The sequence below is a fragment of the Syngnathus leptorhynchus genome, chromosome 2 (assembly GCF_054491065.1).
Source record: "Syngnathus leptorhynchus isolate UIUO chromosome 2, UIUO_Slep, whole genome shotgun sequence".
NCBI classification, from domain to species: Eukaryota; Metazoa; Chordata; class Actinopteri; order Syngnathiformes; family Syngnathidae; genus Syngnathus; species Syngnathus leptorhynchus.
The window spans coordinates 18,126,378-18,143,422 of record NC_141196.1 but is presented as its reverse complement, the minus strand read 5'-3'; the positions used below and the strand labels follow the sequence as shown (position 1 = coordinate 18,143,422).

General features: G+C 40.1%; 1 protein-coding gene across 1 annotated transcript in view; it reads left to right on the top strand.

Annotated features, from left to right (window-relative positions):
- fgfrl1a (fibroblast growth factor receptor like 1a) overlaps nucleotides 1-17,045 on the top strand; it is a 37,724-nt gene that overhangs the window by 17,368 nt on the left and 3,311 nt on the right. The window contains exons 4-6 of the mRNA XM_085901337.1: nucleotides 14,835-14,894; nucleotides 16,145-16,444; nucleotides 16,776-16,948. Coding sequence (XP_085757463.1) covers nucleotides 14,835-14,894; nucleotides 16,145-16,444; nucleotides 16,776-16,948 — 533 coding nt within the window. The remainder of the gene's footprint in view (nucleotides 1-14,834; nucleotides 14,895-16,144; nucleotides 16,445-16,775; nucleotides 16,949-17,045) is intronic.

The window sequence follows — 17,045 nt, the reverse complement described above, 5'->3', positions numbered from 1 at the left end:
ATAATCCTTACTGTTGCTCTACAAAGTTCTAAATGGTCTTGGAACTAAATATATTCATGACCTTTTGGTTCCCTATGAAAGTTACAGACCCCTCATGTCGCTGGGTGCAGGCTTACTAAGTGTTTCTGGAAGCACAACCAAACAAAGTGAAGCAACATTGTATTTTTATCTTCCTCAACTCTGGAACAAACTACCTGAACATTTGAGATCAACTCAAAATGGTAGTGAGTTGAAATCCAGCCTAAAAACTGTGTCCACTCAGACAAATTAAAATAACTTCCTGGTTTCACAATCTTCCTTTGATTTTAACTTGCTAATGTGTATTTTGTTGTTGTTGGCATTTAACTGTCTACCTTTACTGCAAGCCGCCATACTATCTTTCATTTCATTTCCTTTTCGATCATTATTCTTGACCTCTGTCAAGCACTTTGGAATTCTCCCTGTGCATGAATGGCATGGTACAAATAAACTTGCCTTACCTAGTGGAAGGTGAGTGATCCAAACTAGTCTTAAACAGATGTGCTGACAACGGTGAAGTGTGTCTGGATCGGCGATAGGAAACGTGCGGGGAGGAAAAAAGGAAGTAAGCAGTTTGGCGCGTGTGTGGCGTACGATGATTTAGCAGCTGGCCTGTAACACATGACATGTGCTTTTAATCACCGCGACATGAATGGTGAAACTCTTCGTCCTGGCTTAAAGACAAGAGTACAGTGCAACCAAGAGCTATTCACAGCACTTTACTTTTTCCACATTTTGCTGTGTTTCAGCCTTGTTGCAAAATGGATTCAATGATATTTTATCTTCAAATCTACATAGACATTCCAAAAGAAAAAGAATCTGCTTTGAAGGTCCCAATGAGGCCAGTGGCAAACAACTCAAAGACTTCCAAACTTGTGACACCATATGCTAAAAGGCTTGAGGCCATGATTTCTGCTCAATTTTTATCAACAGTTTTAAGCAAAGCCAGGCGGTTAAGTACATTTTGGAATATCGCTGACATTAAATGTAAAAAAGACAAGCTCTGTGAATAATGCCCAGGTGGCCCATAGAATTGTTGCTTTGGTCTACAAGTAGCACTTTATGATTTTTCCATCTGACATTGTCCCAAGTGAGACTGCAGCTGTTCACTGGACAAAAACCAACATGTGGGATCAGGTTACAGATGAAGATCAGAGCGCTATACCTCCACAATGTACATTTTTGTCTCTCTGTTCCTCTTTCCACTGTTTCTCCAAACATCTACTGGTTGTTTACTCTTTCAAGCCATCTGTATCTTCTCCCTTTACAGAATATCTCCATCACTCTCCTACTGTCCATGTCTCCAATCTTTCCTTCGCCCATATCTTTGTAGTGGCAGCGTCAGTTCTTTGTCCCTCCAAACAATCATCTTTCAATTCCTCAGTCTCACATCCCTTCATGTCTCTCTTGCTGTCCCACCTCTTCATCATCCAGGTCTTTAGTCCTTCTCCACCATTCATCTGTAGCTCTATAGTCTGGTTTCTTCATCCTATCATTAACCGGCCGTCCCAGAGAAAAAAACGCTGATTCTTTAGGGGTTTAATTCCTCACCCTTTATACCTTTAGCTGCTCTATCCCCTGCTCTCCATCATCCAGGCCATTAGTCCTGCTATCTCTCTCTGTCTACAGTTCATTATTGCCTCAATTGTCCAGATTTTTATTTTATCTTTATCTACTATCCTGCCAGTCATCCACTGGTTCTTCCTGTTTTCAATCCCTCGGGATCCCATTCTTTTCCACCTCTTTCCATGTCCTTTAGTAAATCAGCTGGCCATTTGTCCATGTTTCAAGAACTTCTGTCCCTCTCTCTTCAGGTCCTTATCACCTTAGTAGAACAATGCATAACAACATAGCCTGTCACCACTCAGTTCCCATAATGCATCACATCACACAATACATTTAATTTATAAAGGACTTTAATCCTTGTTATATATGTGTGTTTGTGTTACCAGTAGTTGAATGTGTGTCATATTTATACAGTAACATTTTACGTCACCGATTTTAGTTGGGGTTTTTTTTTTTCAACAAACTATGACTGTAGTGTGTAGGAAGCAGCTCAAATAACCCGATATCACTTTGTCACGTACTCACTTTCTAACAAGGCGAGTGGACCATCTGGACCACTCTTTTGTGTGTGTGTGTGTGTGTGTGTGTGTGTGTGTGTGTGTGTGTGTGTGTGTGTGTGTGTGTGTGTGTGTGTGTGTGTGTGTGTTTACTATGTCTTGCAGGATTCTTGTGCTCAGGTTTCATGCGGTGCTGCCTTGCTAATGGCAAAAAAATGCAGCGGGCAAACACATTTGTTTAACTGCTGGAGGCCTCGCGCGCACACACACTCTCTCACCAATACACACATTTTAATTTTGTTTTGTGTGTGTTTATGTCTTCGTGTGGACTGTGAACATGACATTGGGATTACCTCACATGAGCACAAATGATTTAAAGAGGCAAGATTTTTTTTTTGTCACGTCTCGTCCCCAGCCGTTCTACTATGCGTCGGTTGTCTTGGTTTCTGTCTGTGTGCTCGCCCCTCCCCTCCTGTGTGCTCATGATTGGTTTGATTGTTCTCACCTACCTCTTGTTACCTGTCGTGTATATAAGTCCTGTCTGGCCTTCACTACCAGTCGGATCATTTTCGTTTTGTTGCTTATGGTTGTTGTTTTGTTGTCGTGTCGTCTTCCTGCCGTTTTGGTCCCTGTCATCTTGAAGTAGTCAGTCATGTTATTGTTTTGTCAAGTCATGTCACTTTGAAGAGTCTGAATTTTGAGTTTTGCCAATAAACCCTGGTCCGAGCTGCACTTGGTCGCCCTACTCCATTCTCCAACCGTGACATACTGGTCGTTAGTGATACAATATTCAAAATATTCTGGTTGTATCGAGTCATATTATGAAGACAGGAATGGTATGGTCCTTGATTCATTTTATTTCTATTTTTTTTTTACTTGATTCTTGATTCATTTTGACTCAGTGTTTACTGCTGCGTGAATTTGTTTTATACTTGACTACTGACTGGTTCTCTACTGGTTCTTGATATGATGGACTTTTTTTGTATTTATTTTTTTAACCAAGGTTACACACTTAACTGTTTACATGGTTTAGACTGCAGGCAGATCTGATTCAAGTGAAACTCCTCGTCAAATTAGATTTTTTGGGGCTGACTGTCTACACAGATTTTACAGAATATCCACATTGTGTTTAGAGCATTCAGACTGAGATATCAATCAATTTGCGGAACGTGGCTTCAATCTGTCTTGCAAACATCAGATTTTATGTCCTTTGTGACTGTTGAGAAAACATCCCAGCCATTCAATTTAAATGTGGATGGGCAAAATATCAGATTTTGGCTACAAGCTAGTGTAGTCGTAGTCCTGGGGTCAAAATCGGCACAGGGCCCCTATAGCGAGCCAGAGGCAGTCCCAGCGGGCGGAAATCCTGGAGTCTCAGTGATGACGGCGAGATGTAAACATGCTGGTTTCTATGAAACAAAGTGTGCAGGCTGAGTCACATTTCAAAAGATGTTTTTGTGAGTGGAATGGAGGCAAAGTAGTCCTCTTACTCACTCACACATGCACACGTGGACGCTTTGACTCGACACGCTTCCACGGGAGAATGAGGGGGTCAGGCCTCCATTTCACGCCTGTCTGTCCCACATCCTCTGCTGGTTCTGCCTCGTTTCACCTCCGCTAAAAGAGATGCCAGACATGGCAGGGAGAAAAGAAGTCAAGAATGGACTTTTTTTTTTTTTTTTTTTTGTCAGAGCTTCCGCAGGAGATGTCATCAGATGAATAGCTCAATGCATGGATGGTTCGAGCTGGAACATGTCTAGAACATCAAGATACTGTCGCTATTCAAACACCGGCATGATCATCACTGCAAATACCGTAGAAAAGATTCGAGTAGCAATTGTGGTAACACTTCACAGTTCAAATTCTTTGTGCACTACTTTAAAATGAACCTGTGCGATTCCGCAAGGTTTGGTATTGCTAAGGAAAAATGACCGAGGTGTTTAGGGTGGAGGTGGGTCTGCATCGGCGATGAACTCAGAGCCACCCTCTTGTAGCATTAAGCGATGACAGGAGGTAAAACCGTCTGACTGATACAGATATTGACGCACCGATATCTTATTGAATGATGATTGTATTTGTGATCAATAACACATTGTTCAAAAATAATCTATGACTTTGAAAGAGGTGTGGCATCATCACTCGCCACCTCCTCCCCCTCTTGTTAGGAAACCAATAAATGAGAAAAGATGCTTGAGCATTCTCAGCTGCATACCTTCCAGTCCTTCGTGCGCTCGTTCATTGTCATGCACATTCTGCTAACTATTCAGCCCACCCCAACAAAAGTTTATCACACAAAGAGATGAATGCGAAGAAAAGCAATCAAGGGCTGCAGGTGGAATGCAAAGTTGAAACGTTTGTAGGGTACCAGCCAGATTGAAGACACCAAATTGCATTTTGTCTGTGTGTGTGTGGTCAAAGTATGGCTGCGAAGATTGACGATCATATTTGTACACTGTTCAGCAGCACCACAGCTGCTTTATGGCCGAGACTTTGTTTTTATGCTCAATTATGGTTGGGTTAGAAATGTCTGCAGATGTTGTGGTAATTCATTTTTGTTTTTGTTTCTTGTACAAGAAAACAAAATAGGAGACGGATAAAGGAGGGGAAAACCACCAAAAAGTGCAAAAGGAAGGAATGTGGGTGACTGATCAGAGCATGTACTTGTGAATAGACAGCTTAGTGGCTATTATGTAGCCTGGAGGATTAGATGTGCTAAGCTATTGTTCACGACACACACATTCACACACAAACGTGCACAAAACCGCTCAGCAGAACCTCCTAAGTGAAACAACCCTAACTGTACGACCAGTTTGGAACAAAAAAAACATCTCATGAAGTGGTTGCACAAAAGAAATCGTTTGGAGCCATTTAGTACTTAAAAATAAATAAATAACTGATATTTGTGTTATAATTAGATTTATTATAAATGTTTGAATGTTACAAAAAAGGAGGACAAAGTAAATAGTGTGTTTTATGACCACAATGTTTCACAGTATTTTCATTTTGCAGATAATTTTCTAAAATAATTCACCTTTGATTATTACAGTAATTTGCTTTACAATTTTTAGGTCTTTTTTTTTTTTTAATGCCCGAGGAAATCAACAAAATGTGCTCTCCACAGATTCAGGATTGTTCTCCGCAAAATCAACACTTATACCTGAAGATGTTTGAGAGAACTAGTTTCTCATACCTTCCATGGTTTCATTCAATCAAATGGCCAAGAATTATTTGGGCAGTTCATGTTATTAGCGTGTTGAATTAATTTGGTCAAATAATCGATTACGATTTACTAAAAATAAATCATACAATTGTGAATTTCTTTTTATTATTAAAATGAACCATTTTGCATATTTTACATTTATGTTTAAACTTTTTTTTGTTTAACCTTACCCACAAATTACATGGTCCATCTGGGTTTTTTTTTTCTTTGAAATAAAATCCGGGGCCCATAAGTCGTTTTAGGTTCTTGCTGTGGAGAGTGATCCGCTTTATTTTACACACACACGCACGCACGCACGCACGCACGCACGCACGCACGCACGCACGCACGCACGCACGCACGCACGCACGCACACACACACACACACACACACACACACACACACACACACACTTAATAGGGTGGTCTCGTGACTGAGTCTTCCATCCTCTTGAGGAGTTTTCTCCTCGTTAGTGCAGGGATTGAGTGTTTTGTGTTATTAGGCCGCAGTGGTCCTCCAGTGAGACAGTTTGAAAGGAGAATTAGCCAAAAAGATGAAGTTGGAGAAGAGGGCGAAGAGTATGCAATGATGGGAGAAAAGACCCCGTTTGAAGTTTTACAAACTTTTGTCGACGTCCATCAAAGAGCTCACATTCTCCTCCTCCTCTTCTTTTTTTTTCCATCTACTTTGCCTCTCCTCTAGGAATCTTTTTGTGTTTTAATGACATTTACGGGCCAGTTGTTGCAGCACCACCAAAAACTGTGGGGGCACACCCACTCTCAACTAGAGATGGGTAATTTAAATGATGGAAGGGGCCCGTTTTTTTTTAAGGGTAGCCTTGCCTGCATACTGAATTCTTGCGAAATTTGTGAGTTCACAAAAACAAAATCAGAATCCAGAAGCTGTTTTTTTTTTCAGAGCCGCACCACTGTGACCAATCAGAAAGAAACAATCCCAAACAGATTACGGCGGTGCAGTTCCAGATTGATACTGTTCATTGAAATTTAAACTTTCAATAAATAAATTATCTGGTAGCACAAACTCGGGGCTCACTTTTCATTTGGTTGGGGCTCCTCAAGGTCCAAGTGCTCCTCTGGTTGGTCCTCTTGGCCATCCCCGTCCAGGTCTGCCGACCCCGAAGTCACAGCCTAAAAAAAAAAAGAAAAAAGGTTGAGATGTTTGATGAGTTTGACACATCGTTGTCATAACAACGTCAATAATAAGAATAGGAACAGGAACAACAATCATATTTTGTAAATTATCATCACAATCTGGCCCTTGCCAGGTTACCACTATAGGGCCAGATAGAACAGCACCTCTGAAGCAGCTGTATGACAAACATACCATTTTAAGTATTGGCAAAATATGAGCATTTTTCTTTTCCTGAAAGAGTCGCAGGAATTTTTTTTCCAAAGCACATGACAACAATCTCAATCTTGTGTATTTGTTTTATACAGTATAGCGCATATAAGACTGAGTAGGAGCAGCAGTCGTGATCGTGTTCATGGTGTTGCGGTGATAAGCGCCTGGCTTTTTATTTGACATTGTTGTAATTGTAAAGTTGATCAAAGAAAAGTTGTCAGCATGACGCCTTGCGCCGCAGTATGCCGATTGGTCTTTGAAGCTGAAAACGAGAGCCGTGGCGCATTCCCAGAGAGAACGCGAGCACTCAGTACATACGCTACACACGCAAGCCGACAGTTGTGCAAACACACACTTGCGTTATGTTGACACTCAAGGGGCTTTGAAATGTGCTTCAGTGTGCATGTTTGTGTTGGAGCCGTGCCCGCCTCGCAACACTCAAGACCTGCTGAATCCTTTGGCACTTTGCACCAGGTGATGTCAAACGTGGCAGTGTGTCTGCTGACGGACGGACAGACGGATCCACTGTACTAATTAATGTTTGGTGGCTCTGTGACAAAATGCTGCCTCCACATTTGAAGGGCTTCCTGCTCTGATTGCAGCTCAGCGGGAGTCTTCAGCTTCTACAGAGCTTGCCGATGAGCTGATCATTTGAATCGGGTGTTAAAACAGGCAGGACCCAAACTGTGAAGGCAAATTTGGAAATCTTTTGTTGAGGCATCTTAACGTGACGGACGGCAATCCACCCATATTCGTCCTTCAGTATAACACAACTAAAAGTGGTCATGGGGTCTTCCAAGAGGCCCACGGCAACATCGAAGGCACGGAGGAGATTTCTGAATGGTGTTCTACAAGTGACGATATTTTTCCTTAAGTAGAGCATAAGCAGGGCATCAATTTTTGGTGAGTACTGCTGGTTAGTTAGGGAGGTTGCCATGAGGCTTAAACCAACACTGAAGGAGAGTGGGCCTAAGGAATGGAGTGTTGATTAGGAGTTGAAAGTGGCGAGCCGAGAGTACGGCGGCGTGTGTGTGCTTCAAAGGCGGCGGCGACGTAAAAAGTGGTTTGATTCATCAGAGCACGCCGCTGCCTTGATGTGCACTTGAGTTACACAAGCGGCAAGCAGATGGCACACATACATGCGCACATGCACACACGCACCCTTACATAAGACAGATGGCATTCTTGCAGATGTAGAAATAGAATAGCATGCAATCACTTCAAAACACATCGGGGGGGGGTTCGGGGAGGCATTAATTTCTTCAAGGGCACACTTTAATACATTGTAGACATTCCACGTGTGTATTTCTTAGTCAGTGCTGATGTTTGTCTGAGAGATACTGTGTTTTTGAGGGAGTGCTTTGATGGACGCTTAAATGAATCTAGGAGTCTTTGTACATTCTACATAAGTGTTGCTGTTTTGGTTAGCAATAGAGTTCAAATGAATTTAGCAGTTAACGCATTTATATCCTCTCAATAATAGCATCACCAGGGGTGACATTTGTGGGAGGCTTTTATTTCTTCGAGGGACACTGTTTATAGTACATGCATTGGTGGTGGTGCTGCTGTTTTGATTAGCAACAATGCTGCTGTTAAGTCTTTGATGCCAGTGTGTCAACAATAGCATGTATGAATAAAGGTAATTGCACCTCACGCCGTGTTTTTTTTTTTTTTTTTTTTTTTTTTTTTTTTTTTTTTTAATCGTGCTTACCGCGACCCCCGGTATAGAAAATGGTTGGATGGATGGCAAAAGGGAGGCATCTCTTTGAAGGCACAGCGCTACTTTGATCCCGGCAAATAGGATCTATTTTTGGTGTGTGATATGAGTTTTTATAGTACCGGGTTGTTTGAGGTTGGAGCCAAAGTCTAAATATAAAATCAGGGTATCCTTTCACCCCCTGTGACTTGCACAGTAATTGGCACCAACATCTAAAAAAAAAAAAAAGCCGTTGCGACTCTCAGCCACAAAAATTCCATACATTTTCATCGGACAACACCTCCCAATACTATTTTAAACACGACCATAAATTCTTTTTTAAAAGATTTGAACAACTAATTCATCAATCAAGTACGGTGTTCGCCTTCCTTCAAACGAAGGCATCGACTTCTCTTAGCCATGGAAAGAACTCATCTTGTTTGGTTTGGATTTATTACAGTCACCTCCAAAATTGTTGGAACGACAAGGTCAATTTCTTTGATTTTGTAGTATACTGAAGATATTCGGGTTCCAGTTGAAATGTGAATATGAGTTCATGATTTCAGATTTTATTTCATGATGTTTGTAACACTTTTATACGTGTTACAAACAGTCCACCTTTTTGTCTTTTAGTGTGAGCGAAATATCAATTTAACTTCAAGTGAATAACATTTTATATTTAGTGGCGTAACCCTTATGTCCAAAAACTGCACGCCTTGTGGCCCATTAACTTCACCAAATTGTTGCATTCTTCATTTGAAATATTTTTCGTGGATTTTACTGCAGCCTCTTTTTTTTCTGGGGGTTTCTCACATTGCATTGTGGCCAACAGTAGATTCTGGTTCGGTTATTGCACACGGTGTTGCAAAATAGTGATAGTCCTCACAGCAAACTATGGATGAAACTTCTTCTTGGGATCTAGTTGTCCTGTACATACCTCATCCGTGTTAATATAAATAGCCACCTAGCCACTGTTAATAAGATTCTTTCAATTTATTCTTTATACTGCCTTTATACTTCTTAATTTTTGTAATGTTTATTTTTTGGGATTTCTTTTCTTCATTTTTATTGCACTGAAAAGGGAGAAGCTCTCCAATTTCGCTGTACATTTAAGTTGTAAAATGACAATACTGGGCATTCTATTCTATTCTATTCTATTCTATTGTATTATATTATATTATATTATATTATATTATATTATATTATATTATATTATATATTATTTTATTCTATTCTATTCTATTGTATTATATTATATTATATTATATTATATTATATTATATTATATTATATTATATTATATTATATTATATTATATATTATTTTATTCTATTCTATTCTATTCTATTCTATTATATTATATTATATTATATTATATTATATTATATATTATTTTATTCTATTATATTATATTATATTATATTATATTATATTATATACCATAGATATACATCAGGCAGTGGCTCCGTTCATTTTAAGTCATTGAATTCTTTAGCGGTTTTAACATGGTTAGACAAAGTTTATGTAGCTTTGACACAAGCTACATAAACGAGCTGTACTTTCTACCTTGGGCACTTCACACTGCTTCCTCATTCACCTACTGATGATGCAGTATCAGGAACAACTGGAGGTTCAATGTCTTGCTCAAGGACACTTGGTCACAATGCCTGGAGATCTAACCCCAACCTCTGTGTGGAAGATGACCATTCTACGCAACGCCGCCACCATTATCAAACCCCTTTGATGACTTTCGTTACTGCGTGAAAAGCTCCTCCTGCTTCTCGCTACTTAAGTAGAAAGAGGGCTTTTTTTAATGCCTAATTCACACCAGGTCCGGAACGGATACGCTGCGGTCTGTGCGGAAGACCCACGGACGCCGCACGGAATGCAATGCACACCGACTGCGGTCTGTGTGCAGGGGTTTCTAGAACTCAGCACCGGCGAGAACACAAGATCACGGGTTGCGTTCACGCGACGACAACCGTGTAAAAAGAAAGCTATTTGTAAACAATAGCCATCCTTTTGTTCACATAGAAAGCAATGCATTGTGGGTCAGTTGCTTTTTCTATTTTTTCTACATATATGTATATATTTGTATATCATATTGAGTCCCAGGCCAGTATGTGGTCCACTTTAGATTTAGAGAATCTTTAGAGAATCAAGGTCCTGGTATTGTTTGCCAGTAATGACGTGTATGGGCTTGCACACACACACACACACACACACACACACACACACACACACACACACACACACACACACACACACACACACACACACACACACCACCTATGAGCCATCCTGAATAGCGGACATGAAGTAATTAATTGCATGACGTCGGCATCCATGTTCTGTGTTCTCTTGGAATGTCTGTTTATTATTGTTCTTGTTAAGAATGAATCACCTTTTTAGGAGGCCCTCAACACGCCAGAAAACTTGCCAATTTTTGGAAATGCATATATCCTTGTGGAAATGTATTTATTTTGGGAATACCCACCACAACATCCCCAATTACGAAATGACATGTAATTGGGTGGACATTGCTCTCAAAACAGGACGCTCAAGGACCCTTGACCGAAATTAAACAGGAAGTTAGCCATTTCATTTTGAAGCAGCCATCCAAGGTCAATGTAACCATTCAGGCAAGCCACAAAAGCACACCAACTTTCACCGATTGACATGTAAATCTATCATAACAGGTTGTCCCCAAAAAAAAAAAAAATTCTAGCACTGGTGTCTGAAACTGAACAGGAAGTCAGCCATCTATTTGGTCATCCACAAGAATTTGAAAAATTATCCACCGACTTTAGTTTTGCCAGTTTACAAGAAATTGGGATGGGCATGTCTATCATGTCCTAAAAGGTTTCAAGGACCCATGCGCAAGTGTGAGCACAAAGTCGGTCGGCCATATTGGCTTGAAAGGAGCCATTTTGTACTTTGGGGAACTTTGATGCAGAAATTTACCAAAGAGACTCAAATGGAGCCCCAACTTTTCAACTCATTTCTGCGGAGAATGGCATCAAAGTTTGATGATCATTTTTCAAAAGTGGGTGCAAGGAATTTGACTTCTTTTGATTTGGAATTATATCCAACCAGACTTGGTTGAGGTTTGGAAGTAGACTCGACGACCACAATTACAGCTCACCTATGTGCCTTTTGTTTTCCCTCTATTCTTTGACGCATTCCACAAATGTGATTACAGCCACATTACACTATGGTGGTTACACACAACTCCTGCACACACGCGCTTGCAAATATTATCGCTACGTCTTGGCCACAGTGTAAACGAGCCAAAGTTGGCTGGACCGAGTCAAACGAGACGGGTGAATAAGTGATGGAAAACAGAGTCTGCCATAAAAGCACTGCACGTTAATCACACGTGTATTTGCGCAATCTCATACGGACGTGAGATTAAAAAAGTTTGTTGCATGGAAACAATGCAAGTCCTTCTTTCTTCAGACTTTTTTTTTTTTCAGGAGAAACCACCGAAACACGAGAACTCACGAACAGACTAGGATATTTTATACTTCCCTGAGTGGGAATATTTTTCTTTTCATGCCTTGTTACGGGTAGACCGGGGTCAGCCGCAGGAAAGCACATTGGGATTTACAGTGTAGTTTTACTTTTTTATTTCTTAAAATTATCTTACTTTGACGCCTTGCTTTTGAATTTGGAGTCAGCTTACATCTGGGTAATCATTTTCCATTGGGGCAGATTTGAACATATTCCCTTGTAGAAGTGGTATTTGATCATCATGCCTTCTTCAAACTAAATTGAATTCCAGGCATGGCTCCTTGAAACTTTTATCTGTGTCCTGTCCACTCAATTACAAGTCGAGGACAAATTGTTCAAATTTGTGGGAATGGTCAAATAGACCCTAAAATGAGTGTTTTGTAGCAAACCTGCTCAATATTTACTTTTGTTGAACCAATATGGTGGTCCTCCTGTTCAATTCTGGGCATAGGTCCTTGAGACTTTTTCATGAGTCTTGTCACACTCAATTTTGTGTTGATTGGAGAAACTGGTGTCTGGCACTATATTTTTCCCTAACTTTCCAGGGTATGTGTGGGAGTGTGTTGAACTTGCCATCAAGAGGGGAAACCATTGAGAATTTGGAGGCAGCACGGTGGAAATTTGAGATCTTATGCCTCACACAGTCTTGCTGGCACTTGATGCTGTGTCGATGATGTCATAGTATATGCACACACACACACACACACACACAGGTGGATGTATTTAGTGCATTGAGTCCAACACACACACACAAATTGCACATGCACACACATGAACACACACTGTGTATTTCTTCCAGCGCATATTGTTTAGTCTGCAGGAGATATGCTCACACACATAATAAGAAAAAGGCGTGGAGATTGATTAGATGAGGATTTATAGGACCATGTTTAGGTGGGCTCACCTGAGAACACACACGCACACTCACAGACACACATACACACCCACTTGCTAGCACGGAAATTTTGCGTTGTAAGAGCTTTTGTGCAAGAGGAAAAGCTGCCCATGTCTGACTACTCAGCACCATAAAGTCGTCTTTTTGATGACATTGCACTTTTCTCTACTCCTACATGCCCAACTTGTTTTCCATCAGAGTCTGAGCACATAGGTGTGAAAGCTTTCTCAAACTTGCTAAATTTCTTTCTCATTATTATTTATTGCAGCTAACAGATAACATTTGTGTACTTTTCTTCTGGTTCAGACTGATTTTTTTATTTAGTTTTCTATTCTTATTATTATTTTTCTATCTATCTATCTATCTATCTATCTATCTATCTATCTATCTATCTATCTATCTATCTATCTATCTATCTATCTATCTATCTATCTATCTATCTATCTATCTATCTATCTATCTATCTATCTATCTATCTATCTCTCTATCTCTCTCTCTCTCTCTCTCTCCATCCATCCATCCATCCATCCATCCATCCATCCATCCATCCATCCATCCATCCATCCATCCATCCATCCATCCATCCATCCATCCATCCATCCATCCATCCATCCATGAGATTAATTTAGTTAATAATGACACTTCAAAAGAAAAATACAAAATGTGTATAGTGTATACTAGATATGAGAGAGAGAGAGAGCGAGAGAGAGAGAGAGAGAGAGAGAGAGAGAGAGAGAGAGAGAGAGAGAGAGAGAGAGAGAGAAAGAGAGAGAGAGAGAGAGAGAGAATGGAAATGTATGGATGATAAGTAATGAAAAAAAAAAGCACTTCCTGCAGTCTAATGGTTCTGCGCAAGGGCCACTAATTCACGTCATGGTGTCAGCCTTTGGCTCCTACGCAGTGACCGCCGCACACACACATGCACACATGTATGCATGTCCACACACGCACACATTCACACACACGCACGTACGTACGCACGCACACACATGCAGAGGTTGTGTCACATACTATCCAGTGTCTATATTAAATCCTAGAAGGACATGACCCTTTAGGAAAATACGGGCCCCTTGAACACACACACACACACACACACACACACACACACACACACACACACACACACACACACACACATACACACACTGGACAGTCGGTCTTCATGTTTCCAGGCAAGCAAACAGCTGCTGGACACATTCTGTGTGTGTGTGTGTTTCTAGTTGCTGATGAGTCCTCAACTGCAACCTTCTTTCCTTTCCTGTGGATTTATTATTTGTTTTTTTATTAATATAGAAATGACATATTTGTAATTAAGTGTTTATTTTTGTAGCAATTTAAAGTGTTATTCTTGTTATTTTGGAAAAAATAAAATTGTTTTCTTATCACATATGTATCAGTGTTTTGTTTTCTTTTAATCATGCTTTCTTTTGTAATCAATGATGCCTCTATTGTATCTTCTTTCCTGTATTTATTTATTTATTGGAAATACGTTTTCAAATGTTTAAAATCATTAATCATTCTACAAGTACTGAAAATATTATTGGTTTATATAGTAATTATGTAAATATCTTTCTGCTAAGATGCTTCCTTCTGCAATATATTTTTCCAATTAATTTAAGCTTAATTTTTTAAAGATTGTTTGTATTAATATTTACAAAAGTTAATAGCTATTTCAAAAAATAATTTTTGTTAGAAAAAAAATCAATTAATATTTTACATTAACCATGCCTTCTGAAACTAGTGATAAATCAACTACAGGCTATTTTGTTAAATTATTTGTTCCTTCGTTGATGTAGGGTACTTTTTATGATATATTTCTAAAATACTGTGGATTTTTTTCAGAATATTTCATAAAAATTGTGTGATAATAAATATGCAATTAATAATTTTCATCCAACTTCATCCAACTTCAAGTGCCTTTCCACCTAATTTGATTTTTGTTTGATTCAAAAATAGCATTCATATTAATTTTCTATTCAGGTTGCAATCGATGAAACAAGATCTTTATTGAGTGTCATGAAAATGCATTTATTTAACCAACAATTGTGTATTCATTCTTATGATTTTTTTCCCCCCTGTCATTATAGATGATTCCCGAGCCGGGCCAGTCAACTCAGAACACCTTCCGGAGCTGGCCGGGAAGCTGGGTAATGCCAATAAAAGAAGATATTACTCAAATATCTTGAACATAACTTTGCTTTCTGTATATATCTGTTTTTAATCATTTTATCTTCAAATTTCTTTACATCAATCGTTTGATTAAGAACTGTGTCCCAAACTTTTTGTATGTTTGTTTGCTCCACTTGATAAATTAGCAGCCAAATACGTACATAATATTGACCATGTATGTTTGAGAGTATGTGAAATTTTCACACAACAAATTTTAAAAGGTGAGGTCAATAATTATAATCACACCAAGATCAAATACTCCAAAGTCTCTTTATTTTCCGGCTGCTTTTCTCCAATCATCTCCAAACCTGACAGACGGGGCAAGTATAGATCACTTGCTTGGCTAATTTGTTTTTGGTGCTGATTGCTTGTGACATGAATAAGATCGACCAAGATTAAAGTTCAACAGTGAGATAGCTAAAAATATATTTACAGCAATCCTTATCGAGTCATATAAGTCACAGGCCATGACAAATCCTATCGATATGCCATATGCATTCTTACGATGATGTAATCACTAGAAAACATGTTTTATTTCTGACCTCGCCGTGAACCTCCTTTTCATCTGTTCCCTGCTCACCTCCCATTTGATTTAATTCGTGTTCTGCAACGTCAGTCCATTGCTCTTTTTTTTTTTGCATTTGAATCGCTCGGAGCTCCTTTTGCATGTTTTTCTTCTTGGATTTATGTCCAAACGTCCAGCTCCTCCGCCTCCTCCTCCCGTCTGGTTAAGATCGTTTCGGGCCGTCCGGTAGCGACAGGGACAAAAGAGGCCAGACTTGAAAGCCTTTTCGAGAATGTTTGTTGTGCGATCCCGCCCAGCGGAGAACCATTTATAACAATGTGTCACATAACTCTTCCCTCCTGCTTGTTTACACGGCGCTGCAATAACAAATAGTTTTCATATGGAGCTACAAAAGCAAAGGAATTCTTTCTCAGCTGCGAGCACCACTTCACGTATGAATTTCATGTGTTTTGCGTTTGTGCTGGTGTTTATTTCTTTTTTGGTGTTCAGTTTGGTTCGATACGTTTGACGTTTTGTTCAGTAAACGTGAAAGAAAGAACACATGAAGGATTCTCGCTGAATGACGAATAAACATTATCATGTTATTGGACTTCACATTTGAAAGACCTCGCCATCATCACCCTAAGAAACACTATTGATTTAGATTTTATGTGATTATTTCATTGACTACTTGGCTCACCCTTGCCTATGTTTGCCCCATAGTACGTCCTCGCTTCACACAGCCAGCCAAGATGAGGAAGCGCGTTATCGCCCGGCCGGTGGGCAGCTCAGTGCGCCTCAAATGCACAGCCAGCGGCAACCCTCGGCCCGAAATTGTGTGGCTAAAGGATGGACGCCCACTAGCACAGGGCGATGACGAAAATGGAGGTGCGGAGGAGGACAGGCAAAAGAAATGGACTCTGACTTTAAAGAGCCTGACGCCGGAACACAGCGGCAAGTACACGTGTCACGTGTCCAACCCAGCCGGACACATCAACGCTACCTACAAAGTGGAAGTCATACGTGAGTCATATAGTCACAAAAATCAATCAAAACACTAGTAGCCTGGACTGGACATCATTTCTTTGTAAATTCTTGCCATAGAATGTCATTGCAATCGACGTATTGGTCATCTATATACTGTCTATGGGCAGTTGCCAATGAATTAGCAGCAATACTAAGTGGGAATAGCAGCTAGTAAAGTCAGCGGATTGTATGTAGCAGTAGAAAATGTTAAGTAGTGTATTCATCATGAAATAAAAACTACTATGAGAGAATACATCTGTACATCTGTCTCCAAATGTTTTATATGAAAGCAGTTGAAGCAGTAATTGTTGCATGTGTGTTTGGACAGAACGCACCAACTCCAAGCCTATCCTGACGGGCACTCACCCAGTCAACACCACAGTGGACTACGGCAGCAGCACATCCTTCCAATGCAAAGTGCGCAGCGACGTCAAGCCCGTCATCCAGTGGCTCAAGCGGGTGGAGGCCGGTGACGAGAGCAAGTTCAACTCCACGCTCGAGGTATGGCGTGTGCCCCAGATCCTTTGCGGTGGAGGGGTGACGTCACAGCAATCCAAGTCGAGCTTTTGTATGGACGACATTTAGGAAGCATATTAAA